Source organism: Equus quagga, chromosome 1, assembly GCF_021613505.1.
Source record: "Equus quagga isolate Etosha38 chromosome 1, UCLA_HA_Equagga_1.0, whole genome shotgun sequence".
Taxonomy (NCBI): domain Eukaryota; kingdom Metazoa; phylum Chordata; class Mammalia; order Perissodactyla; family Equidae; genus Equus; species Equus quagga.
This window is the reverse complement of record NC_060267.1, coordinates 147,508,752-147,524,131: the sequence shown is the minus strand read 5'-3', so window position 1 is coordinate 147,524,131 and position 15,380 is coordinate 147,508,752. Positions and strand designations below refer to the sequence as shown.

The 15,380-nt window shown below is 45.7% G+C and overlaps 1 protein-coding gene across 1 annotated transcript in view; it reads left to right on the top strand.

Annotated features, from left to right (window-relative positions):
- Window positions 1-15,380, top strand: part of STAC (SH3 and cysteine rich domain) — a 151,235-nt gene that overhangs the window by 52,977 nt on the left and 82,878 nt on the right. Inside the window, exon 2 of the mRNA XM_046650575.1 lies at window positions 8,248-8,527. Coding sequence (XP_046506531.1) covers window positions 8,248-8,527 — 280 coding nt within the window. The remainder of the gene's footprint in view (window positions 1-8,247; window positions 8,528-15,380) is intronic.

Genomic DNA, 15,380 nt, shown 5'->3' with positions numbered 1-15,380 from the left:
CCAGGTTACCAGGCAGGCCAGGGTTTTCAGTAAGGGTTTACTGGACAACCAGTATGTTTGAAGCCCTATGATAAGCACCACCTAAATCCTGGGGGACCTCAGAACACTTGCTCCTGCTTGCGTTTCTAAGTCTCCCATCTGGCTGTATTTCTTGCTGTTCATTCAGTCAGTCCATCAGTCTGTTGGGCAGTCACTTAACAAATGTAGAAGTTAACTTCTACACTTAACAAATGTGTAGAAGTTTAAAGCTTGGACTCTGAAGTCAAACTGGTACTTGGTTCTAATCCTGACTCTACCACATTTTCTGGGTATATTTACGCACATTACTTCACTTTTCTCTGCCTTCACCTCCTTATCCATAAAATAGAGAGAGTAATAGTACCTACCTCATAGAGTTAGCATGAAGATCGAAATAACTCATGTAAACCCATTAGGATGGAGTCTGGTGTATAATAAGAGTTCAATAACTGTTTGCTAGCATAATTAATATCATTACTATGTGCCAGGCACTGTGCAACATCTTGGAAGTGGTCTCATGTTCTGGAGGAGAACCGAGAGCAGAAGGCAAGAAGGACAGTGACACATCTCCATGCTGCACAGTGAGGTCACACGGGAGAGAAGGTGCCGATCTGCCTGCAGGGAAGGCCAAGCAAGACGCCAGAGACAAGTTCAGCAGTAAAGGAGAATCAGGCATTTTCCAGGTAGACTGAATGCCCCTTCCAGGCAGAACAAAGGCACTGAAGGCTTTCACATCATTGAACATCTTTGGGCTGCTCTTAGCATATTTGTGTGCCTGGGGTGAAGGAGGGGTGACTAGAGATAATGCCGGGAGGTGGATGGCCCCGTCTGTCAGGAAGGGTCTTCTATCCCACAGTAAGGAGCCTGGATATAACCTAGAAGCAACAGGGGCCATTGAATCTCTTAGTTGAATTATATGTTTCAAAGATGACTCATCCTTCAAGATTTGAAAGAATGTCTCAGACTATTCCAACTCCCATTGATCGCTCCTTTTCTGACATATTAGAGTAGGCAGCGATCAAAACACTCTACTTATCACTTGATAATATAAATATAGGGTCTTATGTCACCCTCGGATGGTTTTAAACATTTCTACTTGTCTCCAGAATTAGACCTTAGACTTCCTATAAGTGGAGACTGTTCAGAGTCTTTTGTATTCCCTCACTGTGCTGAATTGCCAGAGCTGGAAGGGAACTTGGCAGGCACTGAGCTCATCCTCTCCTTTTATTGATAGAACCCAAGCCAAGGAGCTTGAGGGACCTACCCAAGCCACACAGCACGTTGGTGGTCCAGCATGCAATTGATCGTACACAATAACTGTGGCTTTACTGATACACTCATTAACAACTGGTTTTTGAAGCTGGTTGTGACAGAGCCAGGTGGATGTAAGAAGACAATTTCTGACTTTGAAGTCACCATTTAAATTAAAGCAAATCAGGACCTGGAATATATTGTGCTTGCCTTAAAGGGAATCTGTGGTTGGGTGAAAGTGTGGGTGAAAGTTAATACTCATCATGAGCATTACATTTCTGCAGACCCCATTACTCACTCTGCCTGTACAGCCCTGGTTAAAATGTTAGGGGCTAGTGTGGGAAGAGCTCTGACAAACCACAGCATCAGCCGAAATTGGAATAGTTGAAGTGAATCTGCATGGCTGATGGAGAGTGAAGGGAGCTGGGTTTCAGAGGCAATGCACAGGGGCTGCCACGCCACAGCATGACAAATAACTTATTTCCTCAATTCTTAGATGTCATCAATTGGTTTAATAATACCTTTTCAAGAAAAAAAAACAATGAGCATTTCAATTGAAGACATATTCCTATTTTAGAAAAGTGAAAATGTGAAAGAGAAAAAAAAATGTTCGTCTTAAATTCAGTCATGTAGATCCCATACAGGCATCAAGAGAGACATTTGCTTGTCAAGAGTTCTCTGATGACGTCATTTCAATTCAGAAACAAAAGCCAGTGCATGATTGGTATGGTCTTAAATAGTGAAAGAAATGTCTGTAGAGGCAACTTCATGGTTAAATGTCAACCGGCAGGAAACTGAACTGAGATGGTGACTGCGTCTCCTGATTTATGCCTGTGTGGGCAGAGACTCGTTTGCTCCAAGACCACCCCTTTCCCACAAAGTGCAGATGTTAGATCCTGGCTGAAATGATCAAGCACGTGCTGGTTAATTAACTTTATGTGCCACTGCAGAACAGGCTGGTAAATCCATACACATGCCACCACGTCACCTTCAGGCTGTAATTCTGTCTTCCGTAGCTCTAATCGTGCCTGATTTTTGCATTCCTCAATTAATTGCCATGGAAGTGTTGCTCAACATGGCAACCACATGGATTATTGCTAAAATTCCAGCTGGCACCAGGAAGATAAAGCACACTAAGCAGAGGAATTTTACTAAGAAGAGGTCAAGGGTGGGAAACCTCCTTATGAAAGTCCATTTGGCTTAAGGCGCTTTGGAGTTAGAGAGACCCGTACGTGGATCTTCATTCTGCAACTTATTAGCCGTTTATCCTTGGGTTTTGGTGGTCTCATCTGTAAAATGAGGTAATAACCTGAAGCAGACCCTCTGTGCCACCCTCCCATCCTTCACTGTGCATTGCTCTACTCCATTCACTCTCTACTTTCTGAAAGAGCTATTGCATATCTTCTCTCTCTTCCAGTTTCCAACATCTCCTCCCTCTACCTCCCCTTTCCACTCACTCAGGAGATAGACTTGTTTCTGTCTTCACTGAGAAAATAGAAGCAATCAAAAGAGAAGATCCATGTCCAACCAGCACCAACTTTACCAAGCTGTCTGCATCTCTCTCTCCTTATAGGTAAACTACCTCATTCCAATCTAAGGTCAACCCTTCCTGCAGTGCACTGCATCTCACCTCCTCTCATCTGCTCAAGGACATTCCTCTAGCATTTCCCTCCTCTCTCTTCTGCAGCATAAGATTAATAACATGACGAAATAATCTTCCATATGTAAGCAAAACTAAAAAGAAAGCCACCCTTGATGCCACATCCCCCTCCTCTTTTCACTCATCTTCTCTACAGCAAAACTGCCCATTCTCACTACCTCCACTCACTCCCCTCTGGCCATTCTTTCCTGAAATCTTGCCAGTGGTTATCATCCCACCACTTCACTGGATCTGCTGCTGTTAAGGCCCCCAAAGATGCTCCCTTAGCCAGCCCTTACACCTCACATTACTCGACATATAAGCTTCATTTGATGCTGCTGGGTATTCTCTCTTTCTTGAATCATTTTCTTCCCTAAGTTTCTAAAACATCCATCTCTTTTGTCCTTCTTTTACCTCACCAGCTTCTCCTCAGATTTCTTTGTTTGTGCCTCTTAATCTTCTTGACCTCTAAATATTGGAGCACTCCAGGTCTCTGTCCTCAGATTACTTTTCTTCACTGTCTGCACTACCTAAGTAGTGATCTTGTCTAGTCTTATGGCTTTAAATACCATCTACATGCTCATGACTCTCAAATGTATTACTCCAGGTTGGACCTCTCTCCCGAATCCCAGAATCATATATCCAAGTGCCTACCTGGCAGCTCCACTTGAATTCCAAATAAGCATTTCACACTTAACTTATCTGAAACTCAACTCTGATCCCCACCCTTCTTCCTCACACGAACTTGCTTCTTCTGCAGTGTCTTCCTTTCAGTAAATGGCCCTTCCATTCACCCAGTTGCTCCAGCCAAAACCTTAAAAATGTTCTTAATTCCCCTCTTTCTTCCACGCTCCATGTCCAATCCCTCAACAAACCCAGTTGGTTCTACCTTCAAAATATACCCCAAATTCAACCATGTCTTGCCGTACCTCTACTGGACCAAGCCAGAATGATTTCTCATCAGGATAATTGCAACAGTCTCCCAAGTGGTCTCCCAACCTCCCTCTTGCCCTCCTATAATCTATTTTCCACACAGAAGCCAGAGTAACGCTTTTAAAATAAAACTCAGACCTTGTCACTTCCATACTCAAAACCATCACCCTTAGGATAAATTCCAAAGCCCTTGCATGATCTGCAAGGCCTGGCATCGACGTCTCTGCCCCTTCTGTCCCTCATTGCTCTGCTCCAGACACGCTGACCTCCTGGTATTCCTCAAACACACCCACCTTGCACTCTTGTCGGGGCCTTTGCCCTTGGTTTCCTCACTTCCCAGAATGCTCTTCTCCAAAGTATCTCACACCCTCATGTCCTTCATGTCTCTGCTCCAAAGTCACCTGTCAGAGAAGGCTTCCTTGTCACTTTCTAAATCTTGGCTCTGCTTTTATGTCGACCACAGCCCTTATCCTTACCCAAATATATATATATCTTTGATTATTTGTTTATTTTATATCTCTACCCACTAGACCTTAAAACCTTAAGAGGAAGGATTTTACTTTTTTCACTGCTGGATCCCCATGCCAAGGGCTATACCTGGCTCATAGTGGTAGCACAGTAAATATTCATTGAATGAATTATTTAATGAATGAATGAATGATCTCTTACTCATAGGGTTGCTAGGATGATTACATGAAGTATATAGAGCAGTTTCTAGCACATGGTAAAGGACTCAAGAATATCTGTTTCTTCTACTATTATTATTGTTTATAAAATGGAGCTGGGCTGTGGCAGTAGTGCACAGAAGCCAGTCATTTTGTGACATCTGCTATTATCAAAGTTTGCTTCTATTTCTGCATTTCATATGTTCCCATCTGGCCTCTGCTCTTTTAGGGATAATTGGAGAAAGCATGTTCCTTTGAGCTCACTGCTCAGACTTTGTTTAACTTGTAGGCATTTCTTTTAAGCTGTCCACTTGAATAAGAAATGTCACTTTGACTTCCAAGGCAAATTCTCCAGCTCTGCCAGCAAGCAGGCTCCAAAAGGCTGACACAATTTCCAGCCATACTCCACAGGACAAGACAAATGCTACAGGTTTCTTGACATTATACTAAACTTCTGGGGAACAGAATACCGCATATGATGGAAGGGTTTGAAGGAGGAAATAAAGCACCTGACCACAGTAGGGAGACCAGACTGGACATCTGTGTGTAGGCGTCACTCCGTCGCTTTCCCTGTCCTGGCAGCAGAAGGCCATACAGTGACATCTGATGCTCCCCTTTGATAAACAAGGCATGCGCCTTTATTATTTTTCAGAAATTTGAAATACATAAAATAGAGGAAGGAGCTCCCAAATAGCAGATTTGCTTTCCCACTCCACATCCCTTCCCATCCTCGCTGACCACCAGAAGTAGCTCCATCCCCCTACGGGTGAGGGGTATCTCCTCTCCATCCCCCAATTCATCCTCTGTCAACTCACCAACATGGGGTTCAGAGGAAGGCAGATTTAATTTTGAACCCTGGTCTTGACTCACATAAGTTGTGTGACCTTGAGCAAGTTCCTTGACCTCTCTCAGCCTCTATTTATCCGGGGGTCTTCACTGAATGATTGGGAAGATGAAGAGGGGTTACCTGGTGAAGCACTTAGCCCAGCCCCATACTCCCAGCTCCCTGCTCCCCTGTTCTGCCCCATCACCCTCCTTTCATTTGTGCCATGGAGAATTCTCAGCTGTCTCTGAGCCGTCATCCTCTGAGACCTTCACAGCTGTGCCCTAATATAATGAGGGTAGGTGTTATTGTTCTATTTTTGAGACAAGGGTAGCCAATTTATTGAACCATCTGAACTCCATGGGGGAAAAACAGAAAATGAATTAATTTTTTTGTGTGATGACATTTGCTTTGATAAGCCTGCCTCCCCCTGGGTTGCACAGCCCATGACAAAATCTTGGCAGATTCCATAACTTCCTGGTTACGTTAATTTATTAAAATCTGTCTAGAATAAAACTCCCACCTCGCCTCCTATCTAAGTCTTCCTTCCTTCAGCACCAGCCCAGTTTCCAGCTGCTGGAAGGGCTTGAAGTGAAGAAGCTCTGTTCTGCTCCTTTGCTGCTTCCAGCTCCTCACTCAGCGTGGCTGAGTCTCAGCAAGGGGTTGTTTCATAACCTCCTCTCATTTAGCTTGCTGGAGATGGAGGGTCCCCTTCATAATAAATACTGCACTCCCAGAGGCTCACGGCTCATTCCCCTCTATCAGTCAGGGTGTGCTAGATTACGGTACAGTAACAACCAACTCCAAAGTAACTCCGGAGCACTTCCTTCCTCCTCCTTCTTCGGCAGCTCCAGCTCCTCTGTTGGGTTTGGGCTGACGGGCAGAGGGAAAGAGAGAAGAGTTTTGGCTGGCCACTGTATCTGACCTTTCTAGGTAGGCTGTTGCTGCTTCTCTGGCTGGCCCTTTCTGGCTGATGATGCCCCATTGCTGGCCTTAGTGGGGCTCCTCTAGAGCTGTATAGCTCCCTGAAGTGGAGAGCTGTCTTCATACGGCCACAGCCAACTTCAAATGGACAACAAAGTACAACCCCACCTCATGCTGGGAAGATAGAGATAACAGCACTGTAGGCTGTGTACACACAGTAGATACCCAACTTAATGGTTTTAAACACCAGCCACCTCTAGTTGATGGTTCTGTGGGTTGACAATTTGAGCGGGACTCAGCTGGACAATTCTGGTCTCATCTAGACTCCTTGATTCCCTGCAGGGAAGCAGGGCAGCTATGCTTCTGGGGCTTACTCGAGTGATGGGAGATAACTGGACCATGTTTCTCTCATCATCCTTCAGTTTGTTCCTATGGCAGTTTGGCAGGTTTCCAAGAGGGACAACAGAAGCACACAAGGTGTCTTAAAGTCTGGGCTTGGAACTGGCTTAAAGTTGCTTCTGCCACCTTCTATTGGTTAAATTCCCAAAATCAAGAAGATTCAAGGAGTGGGGGAAATACACTCCACCTTTGATAGGAGGAGCTGCTCTGTGCATCACAAAGGGGAAAGGTAGAGAATGGTGGCATGTTTGCACTCTACTCCAAGCATTAATGACCACCACATCTTCCTGGTCTTCTGAGGGAGAAGTCGAGGGGTTGATGCAGAGGTGGCTACGCTTGGCAAGGCCAGATCAACTAATCTTATATGTAGGAGTGTTTGACCACACTTGATGGAGGCCTTTATTAGACTCACGTGCTTAGCATCTTTGTGTCTGCAGCTTTGGGCCACAGACATTAACCCAGGCAATAGGCAGGGTCCCCATGACATCCACTTACAACAAGAACCTACTTCAAAGGTGAAGTGACCTACTGCAGGTCATGCAGTACTGTGTGCTTCGTTTCTTTTGTCTGGGCCGAGGGAAAACTGTGTAGTAAGGGCTGGTGATATGAAAGCAGAGTAAATACCAGAGACTTTTCAAAGGCCATTGTGGCTGGGATGAACAGAGCAAGGTAGCCGTGGTGCAAGCTGCCATCAGGATCCGGAACCTGCCAGTCTCTGGAGCACATGAGAAGGAGCTTTCCTTTAAATTTAAGAACAAAGGAGACTTCATGAAGGATCTTAAACAACAGGCTCACATGTTCACAAAAGATCCTCTAGCTCCAACGTGAAGACTAGATTGGAGGTGAAGACTGGACCAAACCCAGACCTTTGTTTCAGAAGTTAGCACTTTTTCAAACCCATTTTGGTGCCTCTTCATAAGACCCAAAGGCAAAGGAGAAGTGGACTAGTTTGCTATGGCCAAAATCAAGCAGCAGGGCATGGGGAAGAGCAGAGAAAGTCAAATGGATCATTCCACACTGTGTTCTCTCTCACACACATGCGCACAAGTTACTGGTCCACATGCTTCAGACCCCAGCAGGCTTGGGAGTTTCTGGTTTGTGTTCTGTGGGTAGCCAGATTGATTCTGAGTCAGACGGTCACCTCTTCTGCTTTGCTGTGTTAGAGACAAGTGGCTGCTAAATCACCATAGGAGAAAAAGGCCAGCAGAGGCCCCGGATTACAGACCCAGCCTTTGAGCCCAGGAGATTGTATGCTTAATATTTCCAGTGATTCAAATTCAAAAGGCAAATGGTGTCTAAATCCCAATGTCATGGGACATTTTGACAGCACATTGCTAGGACCTCAAGGAGGCAGGGAGGAGGAGCAGGGGCAGAAGCAGAGGCTACATGGGACCTCTTTCTGGCTTGGCAGGGGGCGGGGAGGTGCTGCTGAACCCCCTCTAGGCAATGACACCACTTCACCCACACAGGGACATATATGAGCCTCCTGGGGTCCAAGGGTGTCAGTAGGAACCGTGCAGTGCATGAACAGACCTCACCCCCACAGCATGAGTCTGCATGATCATAAGAGAGTCTGTTCTGTCATTGCATTGCAGCTCCAGAAACTAAAACGATCACTTTCTTTCAAGACCAAGAGTTTACGGAGCAAAAGTGCTGACAACTTCTTCCAGCGAACCAGCAGCGACGTGAAGCTGCAGGCGGACATGCTGGCTGAGGTCAGCCCCAGCTCCAGCCCACTCCCGGCTCCGGGAAGCCTGACGTCCACGCCCACCAGGGCTGGCCTGCACCCAGGTGGAGGCGGCAAGGCCCACGCCTTTCAGGAACACATCTTCAAGAAGCCCACTTTCTGTGATGTCTGCAACCACATGATCGTGGGTAAGGCCTTCTCCTGCCCCTTCCTCCAGGTCCCAGCGTCCCCTGAGAGCCAAGTGAGAGTGGTGTAGCGCAGTCTAGGTCCCGCGTACCCAGACTCTGAGCCTCAGAGGTTCACCTGCAGGATGATTATATGAGAGCATTTGGGGGAACAATATTTGTGAAAAGGTAAGAGAAGAAGGACGGGGCAGAGGAGAAGTTGGGTTGTGATACAGTTGTAACAAAGCCTTCAGCTCATCCGCCGGGGAGCTCTGAAGCCCTTTACAGTCATCTTGCATTAAGGCTGGAGGTCTGGGACTTTGTACCCCTGCATCACGTCACTGTGTATGGGCAGGCCCTGAGAAGGGGGCATAATCTTGAAACAAAGCTGCTCTGTTTAGCCAAGGGCAATGAGCAGAGAGAGAATCAGTGGGAGGTAACCAAGACACTGGGCAGTTGGGGATCAAATGCTTCAGTTCTGCCTGGGGACCTGAGTGAGCATCGCAGCGTCCACTACAGTGTGCATGGCGATGTCTATCTGGGGCAGCCTGGGGAGGGGTCTATTGCTTGGGAAGTTACAGGTGAATGACCCAGACAGGTGTGTGTGGGAGGGATGATTCTGGAGCTGGGCGACCTTGGAGAGGCTCTGAACCAGGCAGAAAGGGTGATTCAGCCACCATTACAACTCTGGAGCCTGAAAGGACCCACTCATGGTACGTCAGAGAAATGGTGGTAGCCTGAGAGTCTTAGGGGTTGTACCCAGATGAAGAGAATGACCTATAAGATGTCCCAGCTTGGTGGAGAATGTAGGCTGTTCAGAGCCACACACATGGACTCCACAGTTCACTCTCTTCTGCCTCTCCTGCATCAGAAACCTGATGACCAAACAGACGGGAGAAATCAGAAAGGGAATTCGGGTGGGACTCGCAGTTGTTTCAAGAACAGCGGTATATCCTAGTATTTGACCAGTCACCAGGAACCAGAGGGAAGGGGAAGGATGCAGGCCCTGGTTTGCTCTCAGGGGGTGTGAGGATGTACCCTCCAGGATAGGAGAAGTTAAAGAGAGGAAAATGAGGCTGAAAATCGAAAGATGCCAGGCTGATCCAGCTGTGGACCATCTTCCTGAGACAGGGCTGATACCCTAGACATGTAGCCAACCAAATGCCTGGAGTGCCTGGAGGAACACTGAGGAAAACAGGTGTGGGGATAGGCCTTGCCCACCCTGGGATCCAGTGCCAGGCGTACGCTGTCGCTCTTGCTCACTTACAGCCTGGACGCCCCAGCAACAGCCTTGGCAATGAATGCTTCAGGGAAGAACACTTTTAAGATCAACAGCCTCAGATTCCCCAGATGGCAGCCAGGGCCTAGTGTGGCTCTAGGCAAAAAGCTAATATGTCGTTTCATCTCACCTTCCAGCTCCTCTCCCCTGACACACACCCCTCCCTCCCAACTCCACCGTCTCCCCTTCAGTACCGATTTCCTGCAGGCTGGCATCTCTTCTGAGTATGACGGTTGTCTTAGATCAGACTCCCTAGAAGCAGAGCCAGGGATACAAGGGCACATAATTTATTGAAGGGATTCTTCGGGAGAAGGGGCGGGGAGTAGACACGCAGGGAAGGAGCTAAACGAGGAGGTGGTCTTAGGTGGATCTCACTTCAGCCTGATCTCAAGGGAGCTCTGGCACGTGAATTGCATGAGTAGGTCCTGCCTTGAGGCAAGGGGCCAGACTTTTGTATCCTGGTGTGAGTGAGCTTCTCTCCTCCTCCCAGGATAGAGATCGTTTCATAACCCTCTGAGCAAAGTGGTTCATGTTCTGCTGAAGGCAATTTTCTGGAGAACTGGGTAGCTGTGAGTCATTAGCAGCCAGCATATATACCACCAGTGTATTTGCTACTGTAGCAAATTACCACAAATTCAGTATCTGAAAACAACGCAAATTGACTGTCTTATGGTTCTGGAGATGGGAAGTCTGCAGTGGGCCTCACTGGGCTAAAATCAACGTGTCAGTAGGGCTGCGTTCCCTTCTGGAGGTTCTAAGGGAGAATCTATATTCTTGCCTTTTCCAACTCTAGAGGCTGCCCACCCCTTGGCTTGTGGCCCCTTTTCATGTTCAAAGTTAGCAATGGCAGGTCACATCTTTCTCACACTGTCATCTCTTTGGTCCTGACTCTTCCTCTTTCTCAAGGACCCTCGTAATTAGAGTGGACCCACCTGTATAAACCAGGATAATCATCCCATCTCAACGTCACCTGATTAGCAAACTTACTTCCACCTGCAACCTTGATTTCCTCTTGCCATGTAACATAACATATTTACTGGTTGTGGGAATTAAGTCATGGACATCTTCGGGAGACCATTATTCTGCCTCTGCACACCCAGTAAAGGGTATGTGGGCTGGACATCAACAGTGTCCACCACAACAATAGAAGAAAACCTTGGTTGAAGATCACAAGACTGGCCTTTGTTGATTCTTGTCTATTCTGGCTCTGATGCCAGTCATGTGATTGTGTATTCCAGCTGATGGCTTTGTAATGTCACATGATGAGAGGCCATTTTCATTCGAAGCGGGCCAAGAGGTATCTTTTTGTTTGGTGCACAAAAAGGGGAGAATGCTGACCCATATTTTGCTCCTGGCGATTCCCGGGACATAATGAGCCCTGTCCCTTTCCAGATAAAATGAGATGAGGGGGTGAGGATGGTAGAAAGACCATGAGCATGGAATTAGACGGCCTGGATTTGAGCCCCATGCAGCTGTGTGACCTAGTGCCGGTGACTCACCTTCTCTGAATCTGTGCCCTCATTTTATGTGGAGATAATAATATCACCATCAGGGTTTTGTATGGATTAATGAACTTATAGAGGGGAAGTACCAGGCATATAATAGGCTCTCAGTAAAGGGAGTCCATTGGAGTTGGTATTATTCTCATTGTAATTAATGGAGAATGTAATCGTTACTCTACTGAAGCAGAGAAAGATATTTGGAGGATAAACCAAATTAGTTTAACAGAAAGAAATTTCAAAACTTAATAGGCATAAATAATTGAAAAAAATAATATCCAGATAACAAGAAGTTATCTAGTGAGCCCTTCATCTACGCAGCCATGTCTTGCGTACACCTTAGGATTGTCTCTCATTCTGCATTTCATATTTTGTGAGGGATATGGACAAGGAAGCGAGTGATCAAAGAGAGTGATCAAAATGGTGAGTGGTATGTCACAATAAAATTGTGAGGAAACTCTGGGAGTTTGGTGTGGAAAGGACTTAGGATTTGGAGCTGTGTTTTAAAATACCACATTGGAAGAGACAAGGTACTCATTCTATGTGGCTTTAGAGGGAAGGGTTGAGAACAAGGAGTAAATTCGAAAGGCAAATTTCAGTGAGAATATAATGGTTTAACTGATGCACTTGACCTGTAATTGAATGAGCTGCCTTGTGAGCAGCAAGTAGTTTAACTGCTGTCAGTCGTAGGTCCTCTGGAAGGCCTTTCCTGACTTAATTATCTGATGTTCTTTAAAGTGAGACGTGGAATGTTTGTTGCTTCCCAAACAGGCCAATGTCTGTCATCATTGACCTTGGACATATCAATGGTTTCCAGTATGGCCAGGAAGGCAGGGTTCTGCAAATTGCTTCACCTTCAGCCAAAACCCCATTAAGGGGTGGGATATTCAGAATGAGTGGAAACATCAGCCCCTCTTGTGACAATACACACAACACCAGTCCTCAACTTCAGAAAACCGTTATCTACTCACGCTCTCATATTCTAGTCACTATTATTCATTTTCTTCCTTTAACCAGGCCACATTTAGGTATAGTCCTTGTATCAGTCAAGGATTTCCTCAATAATGCTGTGTAACAGCTACTCTCAAACTCTAGCACTTAAAGCAGCTTTCTCTTACTCTCACTCAGGAATCTTCAGGTCAGCTGGGGTTTGGCTGATCCAGACTCAGCTCAGTTTTTGCATCTTTTCTCTATTTCTTATCTCCTTTCTTTGGACCAGTAGGCTAGCCATGACCTATTCTTCTCATGGCAAGGACAAGGGGAAGCATACAAAGCTTTTTAAGGCCTTGGATTACAGGTGGCACACTGTCACTTCCGCTTTTGTTCCACCAGAATGTGGACCAAGCCCACGTCAAGGGATGGAGAAGCGTACACACGCCTCTCCAGCAGGAACTGCAAAGATACTTTGCAAAGGTCACAGGTACAGGGAGGGGTGAAGAATAGGGTCAATAGTCCAATCTACTGCAAAGCTCGGGATGGCCTCTGGATTGCTGAACGCTTTTTATTTGGCAGATTCTAAGTCATGCTTCCGCTTCACTTCTCCATCTAGAAGTGATGCCTGGCAACCGACTGTTAGGCTGGTGGGGAGGGTGTCTCAGCCTGTCCCATGCTCAGAATCCTTAGGCAATTTGGCCTCCAACTTAGTTTTTGTGTCTGCCTCTCTAGCTTCTGAATCTGATGCGTCACTTTCAATTTCCACACAAATTTCCACCAGGCCTTTTCAAGGCAGTGCTATTCATAACCCTTAAATAGGTGATAATGAGTCTCTATTTTAAATCTCATTGTGATGAGTGTGAAAAGACAAATGGAACATGTGTTTTTAGAATGAGTAACGGAAATGAGTTCACCTCTGAGGAATGTCATAATCATTATCCTGAAGAGGATTCTAGGTACACCTCAAGTACAACAATTTTGAAAGACTGTTTTGAAAATCACAAAAAGCATACCCTGGGCTAAAGAGAATTGCGCTATACTTTTCTCTTATCAGAATTAAATTTATATTGTAGCTACCTTTTTAACTTAAAAAGGAAAGAGAAAGAAAATAGTCAACAAGGCACACTGCTTTTTTCAAAGATGCAATCAAAGTAAACCAGACAGTAGGCTCCTTCTAGGAAAGAAGAAGGGGGTTAGAGAGACCATGTGAGGCAGCAGAGAAAGGAAAGAGAGCAAAGGCTGGAGGAAGGAGGTGAGGCAAGGAAGAGAAGTCAGGTGACGTAGAGGCTGATAAATGTTTCAACTTCCCAAAACAGTGTGTAGGGCATTGTAATCCCTGAAAACGGAACACAGTTGATCTGCCCTCTTTCTCTTTCTTTACTCTTCAAACCTAGCTTCCTGTCTTTACATGTATTTCCTGAAGATTTGTTTCCTTCAAGCTACAAGTCATCTTCATATTCTAAATTCTAGGGAAAGACCACCTGCTGTTATCCCCTTAGAATGACATTTCAAAAAATATTAAAGCTGGTTTTTTTCCCTCTCAACTGAGAACTGAAGGTTATATAATGATGGCCTAGAGACATCAACTCTCATTTGTGCAGTTTCTAGCTGATGGATATTCGTTTAAAACTAAAAGGAATCTGGCATCCTCACTGTCTAGGGTTTCTGTGCCGGAATGGACACTCAGAATTGGGCTTACAAGGCCTCACGTTTGTGCCTTGCCTGACTGCCTGTGCCTTAAATCTGAAAAGGCTACATATTTGCCACAAGAAAGTGACCAATAAAAGTAGACCAGGATCCCAGACTCATTCCCTACCCGTCTGTTTCTAATTTCCTTAGCTCCTTCACTCTCTCACTTCTTCTCTAGTGCCAGCTTTGCCCTTGCCCTTGGACTTGACACCTGAGACTGCTCCTCCCCTACTGACCTGGCTCCTGGACCCCTTAGTTAAGCAGGCACTGTGGTATGCCCTCTAGCTAATCTAATCTTGCCTCCAGCACCTTTATGATCACCTCCTTAGACTATCTCTTTCCAGTAAATTTGGTAACCTATGCAAACCAAAGATGATCAACCCAAGCTTTCATGGAGACATGAGAGAAATAAGTAGTCAGGTGTGCCTGTCAGCCCCAATGCTGAATACCTCAGCCTGTGAGTCAATAGGACTCAAGACCCAGTCTTAGACTAGGAGAATTCTGAACTGCCTCTTGTGCTTGGCTAGAAGAATATACCTCCTCCACCAAGCAGAGCCACTCTTGCCATCCTTAGGCCTTAGCAATGGGAGTTAGGGGTGAGAGACTCATCCTCACTGTGCATCACTTAAATGTATTCCATCTGTGGCACTCTGTCTTTACATTGAGTTAACTGTCTACAATGACTCATTTCAAGAGAGCATTGAATGTTCTTCTAATCTGGGTCTCATTGAAATTTAGAAGACTTGAACAAGTCAACATGCATTATTAACATAACTAACTCAATGCTTAAGTCTACTCCATCAATTAGGGAGGTTTTTTCCAAGGAACTCTATTCTATTTACTGCCAGATACCTTGTTTCCAAAACTATTTTTAAATTAACTAAATGTTTTTAGTTGTTGTCCATGTCGAAAACACAGCATATTAAAAGAGCTCATATTTTCTAAACAAGTATTTAGCAAAATGGCTGGATTTCATTGCCTAAAATTTTGACTTCCCTTATATAGTCCCTGAATAGTCAAAGAGTCATTTGCTTCCAAACTGTCCAAGAGGCAACCACTGGGGAAAATAATAATGACTTTGTCTTAGGTAAGAATCCCTAAAATGGACCTGAAATAGAGATTCTCATGAAAGTGGCTTATTATGGGGAGTACCCTCAGGAGAAGGGGAATCAGAAAAGCGAGAGGAGAAAGAGAAGGAGCTAAGCGAGGATATGGTCTCAGCTGGAGTTGTCTCCAGACTGACCCCACCACAGGGAGCACTAGAACACAGGTTGCATCACCCAGTGGTCCCACCTTGAGACAAGGTGCTGGCTTTTGTGTACTCCAGTCACTCAGTCATTGGCCATAGCTGGCCCTGGGAGGCAGTGGGGGTGTGACATCCCAGGCAAGGAGGATCCCATGTGGCCAAGAACAATTATCTGAAAAAGGGCATGTGTGAGCCATTAGTAGCCAACACTCTCAGCATCAACATGATAAA